A 27350-nucleotide genomic window follows, 5' to 3' on the forward strand; every position below is an offset into this window, starting at 1 on the left:
TCACGAAAGGGGAAACAGTGCCCGCTTGCTATTCTGGAGAAAGATCAACGGTACCAGAAAGTCTTCACAGAACTAGGTGGAGAAGCGCCCAATGAGACCGTGGTGCAAGCCATTGAAGACTTCACTTGTCTGTTGTACGGTGCCAAAAAGCCCTTGGCGCTGAACAAATACAGACACCGTGTATTTGAAATAGCGTACGCTCCCAAGGACCCTGCCAAACCATTCGCAAAAATGAAAGGTGTTGATGCGAGTAGATTACCACCTTGCGCGGCAGAGGTGAGACAGCAAATTGAAAGAACTGCGTTTGTGGCGAAATACTGGCATGATGCTCACCTTAACAGTGTGACCAAAATACCTAGTAAGGGTTGGGAGTTGATTGACGGCACTTATCGTTTTGTGTGGTTTGAAGGCGACCAACTTCCAGACGATGTTATTCCTGAAAAGCAGAAGGAAGACGATGAAAATAGTGATGGTGATGATGAAAACGAACAGATAGATGAGAGTGCTTTGTTAGAAGACGAGGACGACTTGGATGACATTGATGATAGCGATGACACTGCTTAATGACAGTATACGCTTGCTCCTTTCAAGTATCCGATTTGGGCCCTTTTTCAGCACCTCCTCTAATTTGGGCTCGATGGCCCTTCTTGTCTCGATGGGCCAAGGTAATTTTTTTTCTTGCGCAGTGTTTTTGATGATTTGGACATTATAGGAGTATTCGAAGACCACTTTGGAGTTCGTGCTTAAACGTTTTATCAAAACAAACTGGGCGCCCTTTTTGGGGCCTTCTTGTTCAGCCAAGCCTGCGTATTTTCATTCTTGAGTTGTCATTTCATGATTTCAGTTCAATAAATCAATGATTTCAATTTTCGTTTTTCTCGTGCTCGATAGTTTGATTAAAAATACAAAAGGGGCCTTTTTCAGGGACCTAAAACCTTTGAAGGCCATGGTGGCCGAACTCAAGAAACGGTTTATTTAGTTTTTCATGCCATGGGCCATCAATTGACACCTTGAAACCTTTCGTGCTCAATACTTTAATTAAACGTCACTAGGCTCTCTGACTAATAGGTTTGCTCGCTTCCTTTTGGGATAACCGAGCGGGGTATTATCGCGCAGTCCCGTTGGACCCGATCACTTTACCGGCTATTTAAAAACCAACCATATCCCGAGTGCAAGATGGGGCAGTTCAATGAGGGAATGGACGCAACGAACAGGTTTAGGGCGGAGGAGCTCCTTGTGAGCCAACGGCCATCCATATCTAGTGCCCAACTGTGTCTGCAGACATCCTCCTGCAGTTGGGTCACTTCTTATTAGGAGGTTGGTGGCAGGATTTGCACTCCGGCCACCGTAAAACCCTTCATTCCGCAAAACGCAAAAACGCAAAAAAATCTGAAAACCCACTCCGTGGGAGTACCTCCTGTGCAGCTTCCCTTCGCAGGGCAGCTCACCGGATGACGGGATTGGGGCAAAGCCTTCGGGACCCCCAATCTTTGATAGGAGGGAAACCACGGGGTAACATCCCTGGGTCAGATTGCGGGAGAGTGTGTCGGAGTGGTGCTGAGGTGTCGTCCACCAGACGGCGGTCTCCTTGGGTTAACCTGAGGCGGTCCCTTCGGGTGGGTGCCTGGAATGTCCTATCCCTAAGAGAGGATGATCACTTGTCTCTGTTATCATCTGAGCTCAAGCGTTTGGACATCGGGATTGCAGCTCTCTCTGAGGTTCGGAGACCGGATTGCGGCGAGATAATGGTGGGTGGTTACACCTACTATTGGTCTGGTCGCTCTGATGGTTACCATACCCAAGGAGTTGCTGTAGCTGTGTCCAATAAGCTGACCCCAATGATAATTGAGGTAACACCGGTCAACGAGCGTATTATGAGATTAAGGATTCGTCACTCCTTAGGTGTCATTTCCCTGGTCTCTGTTTATGCTCCGACTGAGGTGAGTGATCTCACCGTAAAGGATGCATTCTACGCCACACTCGAGTCTGTGGTTGATCAGTGCCCCAGACGAGATACACTTCTAGTCTTGGGGGATTTCAATGCATCGACTGGAACTGATAGGGACGGTTATGAGGTGTGTGTTGGTCCCCATGGGTCAGGAACTATGAACCAGAATAGCACTAAGTTCCTTGACTTTGCAAGAAGTCATGGACTTAGGGTGGCTGGTTCATGGTTTCAGCGCCCACAAGCTCATCGCTGGACTTGGTATTCCAACGCTGGCGGTGTGGCAAAGGAGATTGACCATGTCCTCATTGACGGTCGTTGGAGGATGATCCAGAACTGCAGGGTCTACCGGAGTGCTCAGTTCCTCAATACTGACCACAGGCTTGTTGTAGCAACTCTAAAGCTGCAACTTAAATCCTGGAGAATGGTACCATCCCAGCCGAGGCTGGATGTTGCCAAGCTCAGGGATGAGAGAGTAGCTGAGGAGTTTGCGAACAGGCTGAGTGGACACTTGGGGGGTCTGGGTGCTTTGGGGGGTCCTGAAGAGTTGTGGAGCGCCTTCAAGACCACCGTCCTTGATGTTGCCGGTGGATGCCTTGGAGCTCACCGCAGGGCAAAGAAGAATTTTGTCTCTCAAGGGACACTGGATACCATTGACCAGAGTCGCAGGGCCAGGCTGAATGGCAGAGCTGAGCTGTTCAGGGAGCTGAGGCGTAAAACTGTACGTGCATTGAAGGTGGACAAGGAGGCTTATGTGCGAGGAATCTGTGAGGGGGTAGAGCATCACCTGTGGACAGGTGATTCTCGTCCCGCTTACAGGGGAATTCGCGCATTACGTTCATCCAAGCCCATCCCTCGGAGCACTGCAGTTCGAGCAGAGAGTGGTAGGCTCTTGACAGAGGAGTCTGAAGTGAAGGCCCGCTGGGCCGGTTACTTTGAGCGGTTGTACCAGGCTGATCCCCCAACTGTCGAGTTGGACGTCAAGGGTGTTACAATCCCTGTTGCTGACCCTCGAATCAACTGTGGTCCACCTACGCTTGTGGAAACACAGGCTGCGGTGAACCAGTTGAAACGGGGCAAAGCTCCAGGGATCTGTGGCATCCATGCTGAACTTCTCAAGGCTGGTGGAAATGCTGCACTCGTGTCGTTGCATGCAGAGCTGTGCTCTGCCTGGAACACAGGCATCATCCCAACTGATTGGAAGAGGGGCCTTGTTGTCCCTCTCTGGAAAGGGAAGGGTGATCGCCAAGACTGCAACAACTACCGAGGGGTGACGCTGCTCTCAGTGCCGGGCAAGGTCTTTGCTCGGATAATTCTCGATAGGGTTCGCCACCATCTGCTTGAGCACCAGCGTCCAGAGCAGTCAGGCTTTACACCAAAGAGGTCAACGATTGACCGTATCCTTGCCCTTCGTGTCCTCACCGAATGCAGACGAGAGTTTCGGCAGGGGCTGCTTGCAGCCTATGTTGATCTCTGTAAAGCGTTCGATTCAGTGAATCGGGATGTCCTCTGGAGGATTCTTGGTCTTCGTGGGGTGCCACCAAAACTGATCGATCTGATGTCTGAACTCTACTCTGGTACTGAGAGTGCTGTGAAGTGTGGTGGTACCATCTCTGACTTATTTCCAGTTGTTACTGGAGTTCGTCAGGGATGTGTACTTGCCCCCACACTTTTCAGCACTTGTATGGACTGGATTCTAGGGAGGATGTCGGAGAGATCAAGTTGCGGTGCGTCATTTGGGAATGTCAAGATCTCGGACCTTGACTTTGCAGATGATGCAGTCATCTTTGCGGAGACTTTAGACATCCTCTTGGGGGCCCTCGAGGTGCTGAATGAGGAGTCGGAGCCGTTGGGATTACGGGTTTCTTGGGTCAAAACTAAGATCCAGGCTTTCGGTGACATCTTGGATGCTGCTGTCCTGTCTGTGTCTGTTTTGGGTGAGGATGTTGAGGTCGTGGAGAGATTCACTTACCTTGGCAGTGATATTCATGTCTCTGCTGGCTGCGAGTCAGAGGTCAATAGACGTCTGGGTCAGGCCTGGGGAGTCATGGATTCACTGGATCATGGGGTGTGGCGCTGCCGGTACCTGTGCGGGAGGACGAAAGTCCGAGTCTTCAGGTCCTTGGTACTTCCAGTCTTGCTCTATGGGTGCGAGACTTGGACTCTGACCAAGGATCTGAGACAGAGACTTAATTCCTTTGGTACCAGGTCTCTTCGGAGAATCCTTGGCTATCGCTGGTCGGATTTTGTGTCCAACGAGCGGTTGCTGAGAGAGACTCGGATGAGATTTGTTACCTGCATAGTCCGTGAGCGTCAGTTGCGGCTGTCTGGACATGTGGCTCGTTTTCCTGACTCTGATCCTGCTCACCAGATTCTCTCAGCGAGGGAGTCTCATGAGTGGAGGAGGCCAGTGGGTCGACCACATGCCTCATGGTTGCAACAGGTTGACCATCATCTCAAGGAGATGGGGATGGGCCTGGCATCTGCCTGGGGGATGGCCAGACGGAGGCCCCTGGAGTACCGGCGGAAAGTGGACGCAGCGACGTGCTGTTCTGGCACATGCTCCCATACCTGACCTGACCTGAACAGGTTTACATTCGCTCAAGGACATTTATTATAACTAGTACGTGCCCGTAAGAAAAAAAAGTAAATAAATAAATAAATAAATAAATAAATAAATAAATAAATAAATAAATCACACAGGCCGTTTCTTCGCTCTCACGTGCCCGTACGTGCGTGACCCGGAAGTTCGATATTATTCGCAGTTCCGATTATTCGCAATTTATTTTTAATACCCAATTATTCAATTAGCGCCAACGTATTTTACCTTTTCGCAATGTCGTGGCAAGGAAAAACAAAAAGAGAAGAGAAGAGAGAGAAAAAATTTACTTCCTGGTTCGGAGCATACCAGCATTCTGATGTTCCCGAAATTTATACACCGTCTAATATGAAAACGATCATAACTTGGGCCATTGTGTTTATCTATAAATGCGCATAAGAAATCGAGAAATTATTAGAATACACGAAGTCATCAGTCTCCGGAAGCCCGTACGTTGTAACCTGTAATGGGGAACGTGGCTGAGCTTCCCTTCCCCATCGGCCACGCCCACGCAACAACGTGTCTTCCCATTGGTTTGGTAAATAAATGGCCATAACTTGGGAAGCACTTGTCCGATTAATATCAAACCTTGAAAAGGCACATCCTCAGGTCCCCAGCAATATACCTGGCAAGTTTCAATTAGATCGGACCAGTGGTTGTCGAGAAACAGCGGACACACACACACACACACACACACACACACACACACACACACACACACACACACACACACACACACACACACACACACACACACACACACACACACACACACACACACACACACACACACACACACACACACACATTGCTGGAATTATAGATAGATAAAGCACGTATGCAATTAAACAAGGCAAAACACGTATGCAATTATACAAGCAACAAAAGCACGACAAAAGAACTACAACCGTCTACTTATTATGTACAGTCACTTGCACTTAACAGCAGTTCCTACTTGTTAGACGGGCCCACGGGCACACGTATGCACACACACAAACACACCCAAGAAATGGTGGCAGAGGCCTTTAATAATGAGCTCCAGCTCGGAGGACAGGTGAGCTGAAACCCAGAACCTATCTCGAACCTCTACACCTCATGTGGTCTTCAAGTTGTTCGGACCCGGGCTCCAGCGAGAGCGAGCTGGATCCAATCGCCGTGAGCTGCGATCTTTCCCGAGCTCTCGCGAATCCTCCCGCGCTTCTCAACATTTGCTGGTGAGACGAGGTGCTGACCCTTCCCGTCGATGCGTCACTTCCCCGAGGTACCACCTCCCGCGCTTCTCAACACTTGCTGGTGAGACAAGGCACCGATCCTTCCCGTCGATGCGTCGCTTCCCCAAGGAACCACCTCCAAGAAGAGGTCGATGAGTCACACCAAGCCGGGAACCAAAATGGAGAACAAAGAGCTCCATGAACCAAGAATAAGAAGAAGCCACCACTCGCAGCTCGAGCCGAGCGACCGGCTCAACTTCCTTCCAAGCAAAGCAGCTCGAAGCACAAAGCACTCCCGAGCCAAGCAGAAGCCGAGGCTCACGGAACCATCAAAGCAAAAAGCCTCCTCCCGAGCCAGGCCACAGCCGAAGCTCACTGAGCAAGCCGAAGTAAAAAGCTTCCATAGGCCTCAACCCTAACCCAAGCCAAACAGGACCCGAAGGTCTGCTGAACGGCTACTCTCCACTCCCTTCTCCAACTCTGCCCACGAACAAAAGAAAAGATCTCCTCTTATCCTTCTCCCGCCCTTCCCCCGCTCCCAGCGTGACTCATGACTCATGCCCTCGTGTTCTATCCCTCGCTCAGCCACGGGTGGGAGGGAATTGTTGACATCATGAGTCACGGGAGGCAGGGTGGTTCTTCCTCTTCGCGGAAGAGAGGGAGGGATGTCTCCATTGTTCGTTCCCTAACTATTAAATCGATCCGCAGCGCATCTAATCGATTTCTGAACATTTAAACAATGGAAGGTGAGCTATCTAGGGGACAAGCCCTTATCGACATAGCTGACTAAAGGAACCTGTATGTTGTGTGCAGTCGAATTCCCAAATTCGTAACAATATTCAACTGAAACTTGGTATATGGCATTATTATGCTAAGTTAAAGAAGAAGTTTGAGTTTCAGAGCGTTTCATCAATTTTTCACAGTTATACCCCTTTTGACTTCGAAAATATGACATACTATACGTGGGTCAGTGTTCGGTTATGGTGGTGGGCTTCGGTTCCTGGGATCCTGAGTTCAAATCCCCCTTTTCTGTTGAATTAATACCAGGTGGGGTTGACTGCCTGTCAACCTTCCAAGGTCGGCAAAATGAGTGCCAGCTTGCTGGTATCCTGTGTCGGAGTGGCGACCCGTCCAGGATTGTGCCCAATAGCCAAGGAGACTGCTTAGGCAGCACCAACACTCTGCACAGAGTATGGTCACAATGGATGGATGGTCAGTGTTCAGTTGCCCGGACTCCACCCCACTGCTTTACACCCAATGGCTGGACAGTTGGCCTGACTCCACCCAAGTAAAACCATGCCATGAAAACCATGCATGTGCTACCATGCCATGAAATAGCACAGATTGGCAGGCCTCAGGCCTTAGACCTGGATGTTAGTCCATGGCTCAGTGCAATTGGAATGATCCCAGGTATATAACCACGTAGTATCTTCTATATAGAATTTGCGCCAGTCTGTCTATCCATGTGGGAGAATGAGACGGCTGATTAACTTCAGCACAGACTTGCACAGGATGCTGAGCAACGGAGACTTTGGAGGGTAATGCATGCTCAGCAAACATATACAACAGCATTCATAATGAATCGGACAAAGTATCTGATAATATCGTCCAAGACCATAATTGTGGCCCTCTGACCTCACCACGAGTTGTGGCTGTTCTGCGCAACATTTCACGAATGAATCAGCAGGGAAAGAGGATGGATTTACACTTTTTTTTTTTTGCTCCAAGGAGAAAGTCCAATTACCTCTACTATTTGCCGTACCTGTTCGACACTGCAACAACTTTATCAAGGTAATGATGGAAAACATCGCAACTTCTGAGACAATATCCGAAGTTGCGATTCAGCTTTGCGCCAAACATGGACATTTCAGATAATGTGCGATTTATAAATAAACTGTATTTCACATGTGCATGGATATGTGTTCAGATATGATGTAATCATGTTATGTGAAGTCAACAAGTTGTGTACGTTAGACATCATTTCTGGATCTCATGAATTGCCAGTACCCATTTTGGAATATTCTACGTGCAGCATCGAACTCAAGATGTCCAAATGTAATACATTTCGATGCCCGTGGGTTTCCCCACTGGTTTACTATGTACGCACATAAGCCGTACGCATGTTTCTGCTTCATGCACGTACATTGGGTTATTTTTTAAAAATTATATTTACCACCGAACCTGCCATTATACACCGCCCCAATAAAGGAATGTGTATTTACTCGTGTGAAAAGTCTGCTAAAACCGAACTTCCAGACAAAAACCTTCATTTATTTCACTTCTGTGTGAATAGCATGATCAGTGGATGGCCTGCAGTTATGCACACTCGCCGGAGGTTGAATCCCGATCCAGCTATTAAACAGTCACCCCGGTCACACGCAGGTTATTGCTTCGTGTATGTACATCGGGTTCTTTAAAATATCACATCGCTAGGGGACATGTATTGCAAAGCTCGTTATTGTTCTGGGGCAGGACCCTCGAATTGGTCGAAAATGTGTTTCGCAATGAAAACGACAAAATGATCGATATACCTTGGGACTCGTGTTAGTGCCCGTGGCTGCGCCATTCATCTGCTCGGAGAATTTGCTAGAAAACGAGAAGCAGTGGATGGCGAAGACAAGTTTGATGAGGGAGAGAAGAATTTCTCTGCTTTGTTCCTTGGTGGTTCTGAGAATCGAGAAAGTGTTTCATAACCTGAAGGGTTCACGCCCGAATCATCCACTTCCCCTTGCTTCCTCGCAAGTTAGCATCCCTCAGTCACCATCCTGTTGATTTCAGCCATTATTCACCACCATTACTGGTACTTTAGGAAATCTTTGCTCAGTTTTACTTGGTTCCTTTAAATAAATTTAACAACGACCAAAAGTTCATGGAGGAGCTGGTACATATCACATGTACGATAAGGACGTCACGGCACATCAGCGTACTTTTCCACAAATTACGACGCAAACATGGAGAAAGTAAACAGTATATGGGATTTGAATCTGGGATCAGCATTATGGGATCGGCAGAGTGCTCAGATGAGAATGCTGAACAGGCAAACCCAATATCTAACCGGATAAAATAAATCAACAGATGGAGGTAAACGATGAAGGTGTATGTCCCAAATTGTTTATCATCGCCATTTCAAACCACAGTGGTGGAGGACACGTGGTCCATCATACGTCCATGTCGCACACAACTGGTATTCCCGTATCACGAGCGTGTGAATAGCCATTAAAATCAGTCATACCTCACAACCTGCCTGAAGGAAATCTGCCAGCTTGGACATGGGGACAAAGTAACCGACATGGGGCCGCCCTGTAGTTGCTGTGCCCCAGTACACCCGGAGATTCCTTTGCTGCAGCACCTCTCGTAGCTTTTCCTCACCCAATACCTCCTGCAGGTAACACAACCGCAAAGAACACAGGGAAAGGGGATTCAGAACCATCGAACAATGGTGGACATATACATTGTGAGAAAAGTCTGGGGTGGGGGGTCAATTATGGAGATGGCCAAAGCCTTACACCCAACAGAATAGGCCGAAGGGTGTTGGGGCAAACACATGCACTTATCCGATTAGTGGGACATATCAGGAAGGGTATGTATTGATTACTGTGGCATTGAAGCACCTGTAATACATCACTTCATCACCACCATAATCTTCCTCTTCTTATATCACCACAACACCCTCCTCCTCCTCCTCCTCCTCCTCCTCCTCCTCCATTGTTGCCACCTCTATCACAACCGACTAATCCACCATCATCACAATCGCAAACACCTCTTCTTCTCCCATCTCCTCTCCCTCCTCCTCAATCATCACAACCAATATAACCACCTTCCTCGACCACCAGCACGACAATGATCTCCATCCTCTTCCTCAACAGCAGCACAACCTCCTCTGTCATTTATACCACCTCTATCACAACCCCTTCCACCACCACCACCATAAAACCTTTCCTCACCCCCCCCACAACCAGTAAAACCACATCCTGCCTCCCACACCACCACAACGACCACCTACCTCTTCCTCCACAGCACCACAACCTTCTCCTCAATAATCACCACAAACCCCTCCTCCACCACCACCATCATCAAACCCCTCCTCCACCACCACCATTATCATCAAACCCCTCCTCCACCACCACCATCATCATCAAACCCCTCCTCCACCACCACCATCATCATCAAACCCCTCCTCCACAACCACCACCACCATCACAAACACCTTCCTCCTCCACCACCACCATGCCAACAACCCCCATCCTCTTCCTCAACAGTACAACAACCTCCTACTCCACCATCACAAACCCCTTCTACACCATCACAAACCCATCCTCTACCACCACCACCATAAATGCCCCCTCCACCACCATCACCACCAACCCCTCTTCTGCCACCACAATAATCACCACCAACCTTTCCACAACCACTCCACCGCCATCACAAACCCCTCCTCTACCAGCATCAGTCACAACAACCTCCTCCTCCATCATCACCACAATCATCAAACCCCTCCTCCACCACCACCATCATCAAACCCCTCCTCCACCACCACAATCATCATCAAACCCCTCCTCCACCACCACCATTATCATCAAACCCCTCCTCCACCACCACCATCATCATCAAACCCCTCCTCCACCACCACCATTATCATCAAACCCCTCCTCCACCACCACCATCATTATCAAACCCCTCCTCCACAACCACCACCACCATCACAAACACCTTCCTCCTCCACCACCACCATGCCAACAACCCCATCCTCTTCCTCAACAGCACTACAACCTCCTACTCCACCATCACAAACACCTTCTACACCACCATCACAAACCCATCCTCTACCACCATCACCACCAACCCCTCCTCTGCCACCACAATAATCACCACCAACCTTTCCACAACCACTCCTCCACCACCATCACAAACCCCTCCTTCACCAGCATCATCAGTCACCACAAACCCCTGCTCAACCACCATCACAAACCCCTCCTCCCCCACCACTACCACAAAACCTTTCCTCCACCACAACCACTAAAACCACCTCCTTCCTCCACCACCATAACGATCAACTTCCTCCTCCACCACAATGACCACCTACCTCTTACTCTAGAGCACCACAACCTCCTCCATCATCACCACAAACCCTCTTCCCCCCACCACAACCACCTCCCTCCTCCACAACAACCTCCTTCCTCTTCCTCCACAGCACCACAACCTCTTCCTTCATTTATACCACCTCTATCACAACCTCCTCCACCACCATCATTCACAAAACCCTCCTCATCCAACACCACCACCACCACAACCTTTTCCTCTCGAGGGGAGTTCCCGAATCCTCACAAACCTCGTTTTGAACGAATTTACCCCAAAATAACAAACTCGATCAATCACATGACAGATGGGCCATTTTAAACGTGAAACAAACAGTGTTAGTGCCTGCTCCCCCTGGGATACTCGACTGTGTAAAACCTCAATACAACAACAACAACAACAACACCGCTGTGAGCGTGCGGGAGGTCTTTCACCTGCAGGTTTCGGGTTATCAGCTGAAACTTGAATTCCGGGTCCATGGTGGATCTTCCAGGACAATTGGTAGAAGCGGAGAGAAGGGGGGGGGGGCGGGCGAGGTATTAATATATTAACGGACGGACTATGAGGCGAAGCACACAATGGAGTGCCGGCTCCGAGATCAAATCGAACCTGTCGTCAGATCAAACAGACACGTGATGCGAACTACCCTCGGAAACGAGATGCCACGCGCCGACTTCTTACATCAGACGCGCAGAAATTCCACTTCCGGGCTCCACGTGCCGTGCAGTGCTGCTCCTGTTGTTGTTGTTGTTTTGTTTTTTTTGTCCTCTCGTGCGAAAAGACGATTTAATTCGAGTTTGGAGTTCAGACTTTCGAGCCACATGTTAGTGATTCCGAGGATATGAGAATTCAGAAACAAGGAAAGGTACTTTAAAAAAAAAACCGTTTATAGGGGGTTATGAACCTCCAAATCGCTTTGTTCAGCAATTGCGAGTTCCAGAGCGATGGATTCAGACTCCAAGGCAAAAACTTAACAACGACCCTGAAGAGGAGTTGCGGAGGTGCACTCTCAAGCATACCTGTACTGCACGGAAAAGTGCGCGTCGGCAACGTGACAGGTTGTGAACACACCTGTTTCATGGCAACCAGTACGGACTGAATGGGAGTTGGGACCACCCGCTTTATCAGAACCGGGTTTCCTCCACCGAGGCAATACCTCAACGAATAGATCCTGAAAAAAAGGAACCCGTGGAGGACGAGGAGGCCACTGTTGTTTTTAGCTCAGGAGAAACGTAGTTCCGGGCAGCTTATGGGATGGCACGCCGTCCGTCAGTCAGTCAGTCAGTCATTTGCAAATTCTTCTCTGAAACTTCACCACAACCTTCATCACCCGGTATTTATCAAAGTTTGTTCACGAAATTAAAAACCAGGAGGACACTCGGGAGATTACGTAGCTCCACCACGTAATACCTGATCCAAGAGAACATATCTGACCCAATCAATACATTTTATAACTTGAGGGGGAGCACTCGGGAGAGTGCAAAACCTCCGCCGCCAATACTGCTGGGTCACTCAAGTGAACCTTATATCTTATTCATTAAATATGATGTCCACAGTGCTGACCGTTATAGTTCTTTTCTCCAACATTTTTTTTTGCGAGGGGTGGGGGGGGGTTGGAAATCACTTAAAACATGTAAAAATGCAAAAAAAATCGAAATTTTGTTGAAAAAAAGTTGCTAATTTTTTTTTTCTCTAACAATTTTTTTTGGGGGTGGGGTGGGGGGTTGGAAATCACTTAAAACATGTAGAAATGCAAAAAAAAATTCCTTTTTTTGGGGGGGGGGTAACAATTTTTGGGGGGGGGTTTGGAAATAACTTTAAACATGTAAAAATGCAAAAAAAAATTTCTCAAACAATTTTTTTTTGGGAGGGGGTAATTTTTGGGGGGTTGGAAATCACTTAAAACATGTAAAAATGCAAAAAAAAAAAATTTTGTCAAACAATTTTTTTTGGGGGGGGGTGGAAATTACTTAAAATATGTAAAAATGCAAAAACAAAAAAAAACATTTTATCTAAAAAATTTTTGGGGGGGGTAACTTTTTTTGAGGGGGGTTGGAAATCACTTAAAACATGTAGAAATGAAAAAATTTTTCTCTATTTTTGAGGAGGAGGGTAACAATTTTGGGGGAGGTTGGAAATCAATTAAAACATGTAGAAATGCAAAGAAATAAAAATTTCTCTATTTTTTGGGGGGGAGTGTAAAAAAAAAATTTGGGGGGGGGGGGTTGGAAATCACTTAAAACATGTAGAAATGCAAAAAAAAAAAAATTTTCTCGAACAATTTCTTTTTTGCGGGGGGGGGGGGGACCAAGTCCAAAATTGAATGGCATGATCCTTGGACCATACCTCACCCCCCCACCAAGTTTCGTCGAAATCCGTCGAGGAGTTTTTCCGTAATACTGTTCACAAACAAACAAACAAACAAACAAAAAAAACCAATGTCACCCGCAGGGTGAGCTGTATCTTGCCAAAAGGTGACCACGTGTGACTTCTTTAAGGTCACACTGAGGTGAACAGAGCTGCTATCCACCAGGAGCGACTCCTTGAGAAATATCTGCCTACGAGAGATTCCGATGAGAATCGTTCTACAGAGTAACCATGAAAAATATGCGTTTGCCTCATAACGTCACCAAATGACGTCATAATGTCTCAAGCTTGACATATCTAGAAAGCACTCATCGAGGTGTTCAATTTGAGGTACTACACAATATGGTTTCTAAAACTTGAAAATTTGACCTTGGGGTCAAATATGTTTGACCTCAGGCGCTAACCATGAAGGTCAAGGCCAATCGCCACCAAAAATTAATGAGCTGAGCGCCAGACCATGAACTATATTCCCATGAAGTTTGAAGACGATCCGATCAAAATTACTCAAAAAATAAGGGTTTCGTCGACTCCCCTGATTTGCGACAAAGTGACCTTGACCTTCAAAATTTTGTGCACTGAAAGGGACCTCTATAGGCCTCTGATATGCGAAGTTACAAAAATTTCCAATGATAACTGTACTCTGCAGAATTTTTTATACGTGATTACAGACAAACAAACAAACAAAAAAAACATACAAGCTGACTAACATATCTTGCAAAAACTTCGTTTTGGCAAGATAACAAACAGAAAGGGGTGAAAACAGTAACCTCAATCCATCTTCGAAGATGGCGGAGGTTAAACATCTGCGATACAGTACTATATCAGTTTTCGCCCGATCTCTCAACGGTGAAGAATCACTTTTAAAATTCTAGTAGTCGGATCCGGATTCGGATCTTCACCAAAATCGAATCAGTTCATCCTTGTCACATACCAAACCTATCCACAAAATTTCATCCGGATCCGTCCACAACTTGAGATATCCTGTACACCAACAGACAGACAGACAGACAGAAAGGGGTGAAAACATCACCCCCTTCACCTTCGGCGGGGGAGGTAAAAATCGAGGTCGAAGGAGGTGTGCCGTGACGAACATGCTCGTTTCTTTGTCTATTGACCATCACCTTCCTCATCAGTAGAACTTTCAGTAAATATTGGGTGGTAGACTACCGTTATTCTCAGGTTATCCGTCTGTTTGTTTGTATGTAATGGACAGCTTTGGAGGCCAGAGGAGTCAACTGATTTTGATGAAACTTGACTGGTAGGTTCATACCAGGATCTAGTTGTATGCTTTTGAGCACCGTTGCTATGGACGCCGCCGTTGCCGAGCAACGGGGCTTTGAAATTTTTGAAAAAATCCGAAAAATATTTTCATACATATATTTTTTCGAAAATCAAAAATTGGATTCCATACTTTTATGCGCACTATAATCAACCTCCTTGTCAAAAATTTTCAGCCCGATCCGTCAAAAACTGTATGACTAGTATGCAATTACAAGCTGGTAGGCGGCGATGGGTCACCGAGCATGGAAACTATAAGATATAGAGCAAAATGGATGTCATATAGCGGATAGGGAATCACCTTAAGATTATGCATATCAAATCTCATCCAGTTCCATCCACTGATAACTACTCGGTATCCATTTGAATGAAAGTACCGAAAATGTAGTTTGAAATCGGAAATCGTCAAAGTTCGAGGGGGTGCTGTGGGTGAACAAAGATATAAATCGAAAATCCGGCTCGATCGTTTGTGCACAATGTATTCCAGACGATTAGTGTGAATTTTCATGACCATCCGACCATAACCCTAGGAGGAGTAGCATTTGGCGCGAAGGCACCTCCAGCTCTCGCATATTATCGATTTTTGCACTAATTGACCTTTGACCCCTGACCTAAGTGAAATCGGTCAATATTTCTTGAGGCAAAGTTGTAGTACTCATTGAGTACCATGAACCTGCAAAGTTTCATTCGTATCGATGCACTCACCTGGTCGCTAGGGGCCTTCAATTTTTGCCAATTTTGGCACATACCCTAATTGTAGGGGGCGCTGCGGGTGAAGTATTCCATATATCACAAAAACCGGAATATATTTGATAGAGCATCACCTGTAGATCATTCGTGCCAAATTTCATAACCCTACGTGGGATAATGGCTTTCGGAATTGATTTCGCGTGAACGGTACCGATTTTGAAGGTTTTTCGGTTGTTGCAAGGGAATCAAAGCGTCCCGAGCAACCATCACAATTTCCAAAGCACTCGGTCAGAAGATGTACCTACCACCCGAGTTTGGTCAAAATCCACCCACGTTTACTACCAATTATGCTGATGACAAACGAACAAACATCCAAACAAACAGACAGAATTACTGACAATAAGGGTCACTTATTTCAGCGACCCAACACCTATTTCGGCGACCCAATATAGCGACCACCCATGTCGCCTACCAGCTTGTGTAGTTATTAAGCAGATCCTCCGCCACACCTTCCACCGAAAGGGTTCCAAAATGAAGGACATCACTCATTTGCCTTCCGTTTGCTTCATTCATTGTACGAAGAGCTTGTGGAGTTGTAGCTCATGTAGGAATCTCCTTTATACCTTGTAGCCACACCACCTCATCACAGAAGTGTTGGTATACATCCACGTATCCCACCTGGAGTGGTGTCAGTGGCTTGGCAGACTTAAGATATCTTGAGTGCTCTTTGTAACACTCATGGTGGTACACTGTAACTCAAGGGCAACGAAATCCTCGCCGTCGATCTGTGGAAGCAGGATGGAGTCTTCTTGTTGCCAAGCTGCTTGCAGAGGTTGATCTCTGAATCTGTTCACATCTAACCAACCTTACCAGTGATATTCCTGGAAATGTGATCTTGTTTATATCTGTTTTAATAGTTCAGTGGCTAAGGCAGGATTTTCACCAGAATTGTTCAGTTTTTGCAGAAAGCATGAAACTTTGCACAGGGATACTACTACCCCTCGGGATGTTAAAAAAAAATGGACCCCAAAAATCCATGCCCCCTAGTGGCCACCATCTTGATTATAAATATGTCTGCCAAAATATGGCATTTCATCTATATTTGTTGTATTATACTGCTCTAAACACAGGATATGATGTGTCTATATAATATTTGTTCATTTCTTATTCTTTGTTTCATGCCTTTGTTGTGAGAAAATTGGCATCTCAAGGCATATGGCACAAATTTAGCATTGAAATAAGTGAAAACATTACTAAATAAAAGTTCTTTATTTTCAGGTTGCAATGACATGGTGTGAATGATGGAGAAAGTTCCAGCTCGTTAAACCAAGTGAGTGATGTAGCTGAAGTCCAGAGGCCACCAAGAGACTGGACCTTGTGCATTCTTTGTCGGAGGACAACATCCGAATCACTTTCACAGCCCTTCGCGAGGATGAGGACGAGGTCATGTCGAAGGGACTGGAACAGGTTTTCAATCATTTGAAACAACCTAGTGAAATTCAAAGAACCTTGAGTTAACATTGCTTGCTTTCATTAGAGCACTTCGGACATCTGATTTCGAGTTATACACAGAATCCTTGGCTAAATTGGCACCATGGTTCTTTGCAATGGATCATGTACACTATTCAAGATGGGTTCCTGTGCACGTACGAGACATGACCACTCTTCACCAAAGATGTCCAGATGTTTATGAGCAGTTCATGCGTGGTGCCTTTACTTCAAATAAAACAGGACATTCATTCTCTGCCATAGGACTTGACTAAGCCCGTGAACATCTGAATGCGCGTGTGAAAGGTGATGGGGGTGCCATCGGCCTCACCGAAAACCATAGTGCCCTACGGAGATGGATGGTGGCTGGCCCTCAGTTGTCAGTGATGAGGAATTATTTCCTTAACCTCGTTGTGATCGTTGTAGAATTATTCAGTTGTTGTGATGGTCTTATTTAACTTGCAGGGTTTTAACGTTTAGCCGACTCGGTTTTAATCTCGTTACTCAAAGTGAAAGGCACGCCGAGTTAAATGACTGAACCACAACAAGAGCACTCTCCTTCAGGTTTAATTTTATTCTCTGCTTGTGAGTTCTAAAACTGAGATGTCGGCATCCACCAGTTTATTCTCAAGTCTCTCTCACAATGAACTTGAGAGCCCCCATTTGTTGTGGAACTTTATTTGGTTCTATTTTATTTATTCTTACTTTTTAGTTAACCATTTAACCGACCCGATTAATTCACTTTCCACAACGTAAAAGTACATTACATCAGAGAGTTTTTATTATACTTGGTACTTGGCCAGTCCCAAGGAGTGCAACCCACTGAGATGGTATACATCCTCATGTGCTTGCACTAAAACAAGATTACAATTTCTGGTATTTATATGCTTTTCATGGGAGAGTGGTGGGGGCTGTTAAGCCTTAAACAAAGAACTCCAAAATGCAATACGTGTCTTCTAGGTGAAAAGCAAACGATGTAGTCATAACAAAGTTGGTGTTATCAACCCAGGTCACCCTGTTCCATAGCAAGACACTCCTCTTATCAACATTTAGGGAAAAAGACTCTTGGCTAAAGGGAAGGAACACTGACAGCCAATTCGACTTATAGCATAAAAATTAAGTTTATAAAACACCAGCACAATTACAATTTAGAGTACATTAATATAATTATTTTCTTCCACATCAGCCATAATAGCTGAATTTGAAGAACAGTTTGATCCCAATTATGGTAACGATGTTGATGACAAGCATCACGAACAAACCCATAGTTCGCAGAAATCCTTTTTTGAAGATGTTTGTGGTCTTGTCTCTACCTTAGAAGAATTAGGAAATCCATTTCTTGATCGTAGTAAGGATTTGCTTACATTACACACCCAGGAAATCATGCCGATGACTGTTGTTGAAACTATCCAACAGATTCATGCAACAGCAGAAAAAACAGTACAGTACTTTCATTGAGGACAGGCTCTTAAAAATGAAACACCAGTCAGTGCACCTCCTTTGCAAATAATGGCAAGAAGTCTGCGTGGAATACCTGGCGTGCGTGGCCAGAGATCACCGAGTGTTTTGCATTCTTGTCATCACAAGTGTCACCAATTCTACCGGCGAATATCATGGAAAAACTTGAACGCTTTGTTGTGCTCCTGTACTGTCGTACCAGTGATGATGTTAATGTGAACACTGCAAGAATGACACTGTTTTTCAGAATGTCAAGGACCCTTGATAACATTCCGCCGACAAAGGCAGCCCATGAGGAGCACACAAGGAGATCAGGAAATCAAGCCAGACATATCTGGGGACAATGCCTTGAACAGCTGCCAACAGTTCCCAGTCCGTCTGACTGAGGCTGGAAGACCGATCAGGACAATTTCAGGCCGAAGTGGACCGTTCTACCTATTGCCGAGAAAGCTTGCCTCGAGCTTATTGCATACAAGCGTACCAAGTCCTGCAGAGGGAACTGCAAATGTTATAGAACAAGTTCCACAATAAAGCCAGTTTGCACTGCCCTCTGCATATGTGGTGGCACTTGTTCACAGGGAAATTAAGGTGACTGCGTCGTCAGTGACAATGAGAAACCAGAAAAACCTATATAGGTGGCATGGTTGTGATTTTTCTGCCACTGGGGGGCACCTATAGGGGTTCATTGAATTAATTTCTGGCATCCTTGACCAGGTGTCGAGGTTTGTTCCTAAATTGATCTCGGTATGGTCTGAAATGATTGATACATTCAGTTGTTTGCATTAAACTGAAATATGGAATATTGACCTTTTTCACTCACTTTCATACCCATATTGGAATGGAGTATGACATAATCAGATATGCCTCTCACAGCATGGTATTCGATGCATCTGATGCCCTTGAAAAAGATGCCATCTGGTTGATTGACACTGAAAATACTGGAATTGCTGTTTGAATTATGTTTCTATCATGATTAACAACAGAGGTATTCAATATTTTTCGATTTGGTGGCCGCCATCTTGAATTTCAAAATGGCCGACATCAGGTTTGCATGGAAATGACTTAAAGGGGTTCCTTCATCCTGAAAATGTAGGGTTAGACCATAAAATAACTTTCGTATCTGGTTTAATTTTGAAGTTATAACAAAAAGTCAAATTAAAATGGCAGCCATATTTAAAGTCAAGATAGCGGCCACTAGGGGGCACGGATTTTTTGGGGTCCATTTTTTTTGAAGATCACTAGGGGTAGTGGTATCCCTGTGCAAAGTTTCATGCTTTCTGCAAAATCTGAAGGATTCTGGTGCTTAGCCGCTGTACTAAAAGGGCATCGCTCATGTTCATCTGTAAACGTGTCGTCTGTTCCAAGTGATTGCGTCATTCACTCGTTCACACCGAAGCAGCTCTCAGGTGCTCATCGTCTGTCTGTAGTTTGTAAATATCGCTCGATTTGCAGAACCTCAACAAGGCATGTGTTGTGTGGTATTTGTGTGGTGTTTGTGTGGTGTTTGTGTGGTGTTTGTGTGGTGTTGTGTGATGTTTGTGTGGTTTTGTGTGGTGTTGTGTGGTGTTGTGTGGGGTTGTTTGGTGTTTGTTTGGTGTTTGGTGGTGTTTGTGTGGTGTTTGTGTGGTTTTGTGTGGTGTTGTGTGGTGTTGTGTGGTGTTGTGTGGGGTTGTTTGGTGTTTGTGTGGTGTTTGTGTGGTGTTTGTGTGGTGTTTGTGTGGTGTTTGTGTGGTGTTTGTGTGGTGTTTGTATGGTGTTGTGTGGTGTTTGTGTGGTGTTGTGTGGTGTTGTGTAGTGTTTGTGTGGTGTTTATGTGATGTTGTGTGGTATTGTGTGGTTATGTGTGGTGTTTGTGTGGTGGTTGTGTGGTGTCTGTGTGGTGTCTGTGTGGTGTCTGTGTGGTGTCTGTGTTTGTGTGGTGTCATGTGGTTTTGTGTGGTGTTTGTGTGGTGTTGTGTGGTGTTGTGTGGTGTTTGTGTGGTGTTGTCTGGTTTTGTGTGGTGTTTGTGTGGTGTTTGTATGGTGTTGTCTGGTGTTGTGTGGTGTTTGTGTGGTGTTGTGTGGTGTTTGTGTGGTGTTTGTGTTTGTGTGGTTTTGTGTGGTGTTGTGTGGTGTTTGGGTGGTGTTTGTGTTGTTTTTGTGTGGTTTTGTGTGGTGTTTGTGTGCGCTGGTGTGCTCCCTGATTACTGATTAATAATAATACAAGACGTCATCAATTTGTTCCGTGAGGTAATTATGATGTAATTAATAGCGAACGTAGTGAGCTTCATACTTAACGCGTGCACATGAGAGAATAGGAAACAACAACAACACACTACTCTGGCAATTTGGAATCTGTGTTGTTGGCTATGACCCTTTTGCTTCCGGATTTTTTTTGGTTCCGGTTTTTTTTTTGCTTCCGGTTTTGTCATGGGGAATGATGCATGCTGGGAGACATGAAAGACTGTCTCCTCTCCGGTCTCGCACCCCCCTGCTCTCTCTGCGATTTGTCCCCACCATATTTCCGCAGGGCGCTCAAGGTCCGCCAACAACCCCCTTCTGGTAAAACTACCAAAATCATGAATCACTGCTCACCTTCACTCTTTCATTCCTCTTTTTTCCCGCCTTTGGAATAAACTCCCTCACTCTGCTGAGTCCCATTCTTGCCTCCAGGCCTTCAAAACAGCTGCTCGTCACCACTTCTTGTCGTTCCCCATCCAAATCCTCAATCTTTTCTGCCCTCGTTAATCCACCCAAACCCACCTCCTTCCAATTCCCTGCTTTCCTTCCTGAAAGTCCCTGTAATGTCCATTTTGTATACCCTGTGTTCCCTAGAGTCCCTTTATAGAGAGAGTAGCGACATAGAGGGTCCGGAAAAATCTAGTCACGTGATTGCGTGGAGCCATTTTGAGTCCATCGCGGACAGGATCGGACGTATATCGGTCAACGTTTTAACGTTCCCGCTGTACGCAGCATTCTCATTCGTGTTTTACATCAATTTTACGACAAAATGACAGGTTGTTGCGCCTTTGGGTGCACAAATAGAACGGAGAAGGGATTCAAGATGTATAGATTTCCATCAGATGCTAAAAGACGGAAAATCTGGGAGAACAGAGTCAGTCGTGTTGGATGGAAAGCAACTTCTTGGTCAGTTCTCTGCCAGGTCAGTGTGATGGTGGTAATGGTCCCATATGCGTATATTTGTGTGCTGCGAGTGAGACTGGCCTTTGCTTTGGCATTCCAGGCTTGTTATCCATTGCTCGTGGATTAATTAGCACTTGAAGGGGAAGGCATCTTTATTTAAAATTAAGTTTGAGTTAGAGTCTTCGAGCAAGATCAATTAATATAGGGTCTAGATCATGTCTCCAAAGTCAGACTCAGACTCAAAGTCAAACTAAAGTCAAAACAAAGACGAATGAACGGAGAACGGATCCGGGCTAACTCGGCCCACGGGCTAACACGGCCTTTCACAATGGTCTCTGAGACCTTCGTAAAACAAATAATAAAATAAGTTTTTTTTTGTACTTTCACATGGAAGATATGATTATTGTCATTCAAATTTTCAGTGATGCTTCAGAAAGAATTTGCTGGAAACCAATTCATGCCAGTTATACAGTTGTATGCCACAACTGAGAAAGAGGGGGGGGGCATGCATTGAATGTATGTATTTGTCTCTGTTGATTTGAATGTGTGAGGACATTAACTTGTGTTTGTGTGTGACTTTCAATTTATAATTTGTATGTGTGTGCATTAGTACAAGTACATGCGCGTATGTGTGTGATTGTAAGTATGTAATTTGTATATGTATTAGAGATTGTGTGTGTGTGTGTGTGTGTGTGTGTGTGTGTGTGTGTGTGTGTGTGTGTGTGTGTGTGTGTGTGAGAGGGAGGGAGGGAGGGAGGGAGAGGGAGAGGGAGAGGGAGAGGGAGAGGGAGAGGGAGGGGGAGAGGGAGAGAGAGCCGGGTGGGGTGGGCTAATCTATTTTTGGTGGGATTAATATATGATCTGCAACATGCAGCAAAGTTTAGATTAATAATTTAAATATGAAGATTAAACAAACACAAATATATACCCACACACGATAAAAAAGGTCAAACAACTGCAGAAATACAAAGATAACTCTTAACATTGTATTGTACATTGTACATGTATAAGCAGGGAGGTGAGAGTTCGAGTCTCGCTCTCGCCTCCCTGAAATTAAAATGAGGCTGAAATAAGCAGCACGTGGACTTGTCTAGTTCATTCCTTCTTTGTCATGGTTCTAAATGTCTGTGACTGTTAAATCGCAACCAGCTCTGTGAATTTCTCCTTTATCATCTGGCTCTTAGTTGTCATAAATCTTCTATTTTGTCATCTTCACATAATTTGTTCATTATCAACATGGAAAAGACCATTCCCATCTCTCATACATGGAGAACATAATGGAATACACGGTTCAATGCACTAGCACCATACGGCGGCTGCACACTGAATGGACTCAAAATGGCGTCAAATCGTTAGTTGTCGCTACTCTCTCTATAAAGGGACTCTAGTGTTCCCTGCCCCATCCCTCTCCCTTCCACAGATCTCCCAATGTCTCTGTTCCCCACTGTTTTCTCCCTCCCACTCCTGCCCCTCTTGTCTCATGCCCCCCTTGCTGTGCATTGTGTGTTCGCTCTCAGACGAGCCTTGACAAGGTATACAAAAAAAAAGAAATCCTGTGCGATAGGTGGTAAGTGAAGTAAGAGAAAGCATTACCAATTCTGTATTAAACAACAATCGTCTGTTTTGATTGGTGTGTTCTCTCTCAAATCCTGTTCTTTTGAAAAGCAATGATTTGGTCAAACTTCCTTTTCTCTTCCTGAAGTCACCTGTGAGGTCATGGAGATCAGTGTCCAACTGGCACAGGTACCTTAATATGTTGTTCTTGTTTTTTTTTCTTATTTGACATCTTATTCATCCACCTGTATATTGTCAATCCACACTGCAGTGACTTCCAGAGAGGTCCTTTATGATGTCACATGTTTTATAACTTTTACTTAATAGTGCCAAAAACACTCAAGCCATTCAAACAATCTTACCTTCATCCTGAGCCACAAGATAAACAGTATACCTGTATTTTATAATTATTTTTCCTGGATTACATTATTATATATCCCCCCCCCCTTGCCCCCCTCTTAACGATGAAAAGCACAACGAATGCTTTTTGCCAAGTGTATAATCACAAAGGAACTTTCCATGACTTCACAACTGGTGGAATGACTGTTATTCAATGTGTCAAAGTTTAGTGACAAGTTTTCACTTTGTTGTGGTCAAGGTGGAAGAGAGCTCCGCACTTTTATAAGATGCACCACAACATGCTTAAATAGAAGGCCATGTAAATACAAGACTCCTGTGCCCTTCACGATCTAAACTCCTTACATCCTCGTGACATATCTGCAGATAAATTACCGGTAAGTGAACAATTGATATATGTTTGGTTACAAAGTCGAGCCTCGACGTGAGAATATCTGCATATGGTCATTACAAGCCAAGAATAATAGAAAGGTCTTGAGAAGGTGATCCAAAACTTTTTTAAAGTTATAATTTGTAAAAGTAATGTTCACAAGAGAGAAATTAATTAAAGATTTTCTTTCTTGAAAAATAATTGTTCATCAATTCTTGTGATGGCCGCGTCTCAAATTGTGAAGAGGAGAAACCCGGAAAACGAGGAATGTGCAAGCTTTTCTGAGTACAGGCCATTAGCCTGGTGTGAGGGCATCTGCAACCACACTTGGTCAGTACACTGTAACTCCAGCACAGAACTTCCTGAAGCCTGATCCAAGTATCCTTTCTTGTATTCATCAAAGGTGAACATGACAGGTTTCCCATTGTGGTAAAGAGCCACCCAGACATTAGCACCTTTTACATGCACATGATAAGTAAAATAGTAAACCCCTGACACAGCACAAGTAAAAACCCCAGTGTTTGGGTTGTAGTGCTGTTGCCCATTGTACACAATACTGTCAAACTTGATAGGACCACCAATGAGTGGAAAGGGAGCTGAGAGGTAGGCTGTGAACGCAGAGAGAGTACGTGCCCCAACCAGTGCACAAACTCCCACTCCTCTTGCACCACCTTTATCACCAACACCCGATGGAATTCGGAGTCCATTCTGTTCTGCCGTTGCAACCGGACTTTGCAATTCTGAAACGGCATGACCGTTTGTATGAACTGAGACACCAGGAGGTCCAGGAGGACCTGGAGGACCTGGAGGACCCAGAGGTCCTGTCTTCCCTGGTTTTCCTGGAAGGCCTTTTGGACCTTCTACTCCATGCTTTCCTTGTCCAGGGACTCCAAGTTTTCCTGGTGGTCCAGACTGGCCTTTTCTTCCTTTGGGGCCCTGGGTACCAACAGAACCTGCATTTCCAGGCTTACCAGGAATACCAGATTTACCTCTTGGTCCTGGTGGCCCAAGATGACCTGTTTTTCCATTTCCACCAGGTGCTCCTCTTTGTCCTGGAGGTCCTGGAAGCCCTTTATGGCCAATGCTTCCCTTTGGTCCTGGGAAACCAACCTTTCCATGTTGACCTATTGGTCCAATATCTCCTGTTAAACCTCTTTCTCCAGGAAGTCCAGATGGTCCAGGCATTCCTTTTTGCCCAGAAACACCGGGAAGACCTGCAGATCCTTTCTTTCCACCATCTCCTGGCAAACCAATTGGCCCTTTGTGTCCCCGACGGCCAGGTAATCCAGTTGGTCCCTGCTCTCCTCGTCTCCCAGGGTGACCTGGGTTTCCAGGTAAGCCATGTTGTCCTTTTGGTCCTGCCAAGCCTGCAATTCCTTCAAGTCCTCGGTCTCCCTTTTGTCCGGATGGTCCAGGACGACCATTGAATGATATACCAGATTGTCCAGGTAAGCCTCGTAGACCCTTAACACCTTTCAATCCTGGTAGACCACGACCTCCTGGTTTCCCATCTTGCCCAGGTTTGCCAATTCCTGGTTGGCCTTTTGCTCCAGGAGGGCCATGTTTTCCTTTGAAACCCCTGGGTCCCATCTGACCTGGAGGACCAGTCTGTCCATCAATGCCAGGAGATCCATGGGCACCATCTTTCCCTGGCCTGCCTCGTCCAGTTGCCCCCATTGTACCTGGAGGTCCAGTAAGGCCAGGTAAACCTCGTGGTCCACGCAAACCTTTGGCACCATTCCCATTTTTTCCTTTTGGGCCTTGCAATCCTGTCAAGCCAGCATTGCCTTTTTGTCCAGGAGGTCCTGTAATTCCTAACAGTCCAGGAGCTCCTTTAGCACCTGGCTTTCCATTGCTAGTTATTCCAGGCAATCCAGGCTTCCCGGGTTGTCCTGGCAACCCCCTAAACCCAGTTCTCCCCATCGGTCCTTCTTCTCCTTTGGGACCTGGAGTTCCTTTAAGTCCCATTTTCCCGGGAAGTCCTGGAAGCCCTGGCTTGCCCATGCTGGTATACCCTGGGGGTCCTTGATGTCCAGGTTTTCCCAGCCTCCCAGGGATACCAAAGCTGGTCTTTCCACGCATGCCTGGTGGACCTGGAACCCCACGAGGTCCACTCATTCCTGGCTCACCTTTGTCTCCTTTGATTCCAACTGGAAGCATCCTGGGCACCTCTGCAAGAAAAAAAAATTAAAAAGGAAGTTTATGTAAATATTTTATTCATACCAATGTTATCTACACTGTTGGGTTACCATTCATGTAACCTCATTGGCCTTCATGACAGGGTATAACAGAAAGTGTCCGACTCGGGTAAGATGGTCAACCCCTCCTTTAAAACACAAGTACAGGGATGTTTTTGAAGGTCTCTCACAAAAGGAGACTGTTTGACCTTGGCACTGGGATTGCAAATGCCTAAACTACACTCTAAGAACCAGCATAATGCCTCTTCAATGTGAGATGATATACTCAGTGGTATTGTACCAGACTGTTAATATAACCAGGGTTAATACAGGCAGTGTGAATCTATAGGCAGAGTGAATCTAGAGGCAGGGTTAATATAACCAGTGTTAATACAGGCAGGGTTAATATAACCAGTGTTAATACAGGCAGGGTTAATACAGGCAGGGTTAATATAACCAGGGTTAATACAGGCATAGTTAATACAGGCAGGGTTAATATAACCAGTGTTAATACAGGTAGAGTTAATACAGACAGGGTTAACATAACCAGGGTTAATATAAGCAGGTTATAGTATATAGGCAAGGTTAGTCTATAGGCATGGTGTAACTGGCTGTGGTAATTGACCATAATGGGATGAAAGTGCACAATTCCAGTCCCCAATTTGAAGGAGTCCCTCCTGCTGGCTGTTCATATAATCTGATTGGAGGACCATATATTACAGTGGAGGTTAAATGGGCAAAATATTTTGGGGATGCTATCATTTCTACGTGAGTTGTTCAGATGTTGCTCTCTTAATACCCACTTCCCCCACCCCTTCCTCCATCCCTTCCTCAGGGAGATTTCACCGCAGACATACCCAGCCGGGCATACTGCCCATATTCCCGTCCAAAGGGTGCTTGCTGAGGGGGTCCTTTATAATGGGCAGCCAACGGGAGGAAGCCTGATCTCCTTCTCATCCCAGCTGCCACCACTGTGGCTGCAAGCAGGATCACAGCACTGTTCCATGAGGACATGGTGCTCTGTGACAAGGTATGGGGGACAATGAAATTAATCAGTTAGTCAAAGAAGGCTCAGGCAGGTTGTGGGAGGTGAAGAGGAAGAGAGGTGTAAAGGTAAAAGGAAAAAATAACAAAATGCTGCACAGCATGTACTTTGTAAAAAGTTTGATAAAGTTGACAAGTAAGCATGGGCTTTGGTATTAGGTGGTGATGAACGAACACATTAAATAACTGAAGGAAGAACACGCTCAACAAAAGCAATAGGAATGTTCCACAGTCAAAAGGAAAGGGGATGAACACATGAAGAGGAACTGTCAATCTGAATTTATATCAACAAGAAAGTAGTGTGTTGGACGATGAACGTGTTCAAGCAAGTGAACCTGGCATTGGATGGGTGATTGAAAGTGCTGATGGTGTAAGATCAGAATTGAGTGGAAAAAAAACAAGAGTCAGCAATCTGGCCATGGGGGTAAATGGGGGAGCATTCCATGAGTCTCGACATCCTCTTTGGATGTGCCATTGATCCTGAAATAGTTGGCCTCCGATTCTCAGATATGATGAAAAGGCTGCTCGGCCCCAAGCCAGAGTGGGGAGCTGTCTCTCTGTCTCTCTGTCTCTCTGTCTCTCTGTCTCTCTGTCTCTCTGTCTCTCTGTCTCT

General features: G+C 45.7%; 2 protein-coding genes across 15 annotated transcripts in view; both read right to left on the minus strand.

Annotated features, from left to right (window-relative positions):
* Positions 1–11926, minus strand: part of YARS1 (tyrosyl-tRNA synthetase 1) — a 50356-nt gene extending 38430 nt beyond the window's left edge. The window contains exons 1-3 of one of the 4 annotated variants that reach the window (XM_085857459.1): positions 11513–11530; positions 11266–11317; positions 8988–9134 (exon numbers count right to left, since the gene is read on the minus strand). In XM_085857459.1, the coding sequence (XP_085713585.1) occupies positions 8988–9134; positions 11266–11310 (192 nt within the window). In that variant the 5' untranslated portion in view covers positions 11311–11317; positions 11513–11530. Of the gene's footprint in view, positions 1–8987; positions 9135–9366; positions 9386–11265; positions 11318–11440; positions 11559–11902 lie in introns of those variants that run through there. The other 3 variants (XM_085857458.1, XM_085857460.1, XM_085857461.1) reach the window with 3 other exon arrangements.
* An 11344-nt stretch (positions 11927–23270) lies between these two features.
* Positions 23271–27350, minus strand: part of LOC147011339 (uncharacterized) — a 44127-nt gene continuing 40047 nt past the window's right edge. For 9 of the 11 annotated variants that reach the window (XM_085858456.1, XM_085858451.1, XM_085858449.1 and 6 more), the window contains one exon: positions 23271–25687. In XM_085858456.1, coding sequence (XP_085714582.1) covers positions 23748–25687 — 1940 coding nt within the window. In that variant the 3' untranslated portion in view covers positions 23271–23747. Of the gene's footprint in view, positions 25688–26550; positions 26714–27350 lie in introns of all 11 variants that reach the window. The other 2 variants (XM_085858448.1, XM_085858447.1) reach the window with 1 other exon arrangement.

This window comes from Eptatretus burgeri, chromosome 15, assembly GCF_056783735.1.
Source record: "Eptatretus burgeri isolate ZD-2024b chromosome 15, Ebu_testis_v1, whole genome shotgun sequence".
NCBI classification, from domain to species: Eukaryota; Metazoa; Chordata; class Myxini; order Myxiniformes; family Myxinidae; genus Eptatretus; species Eptatretus burgeri.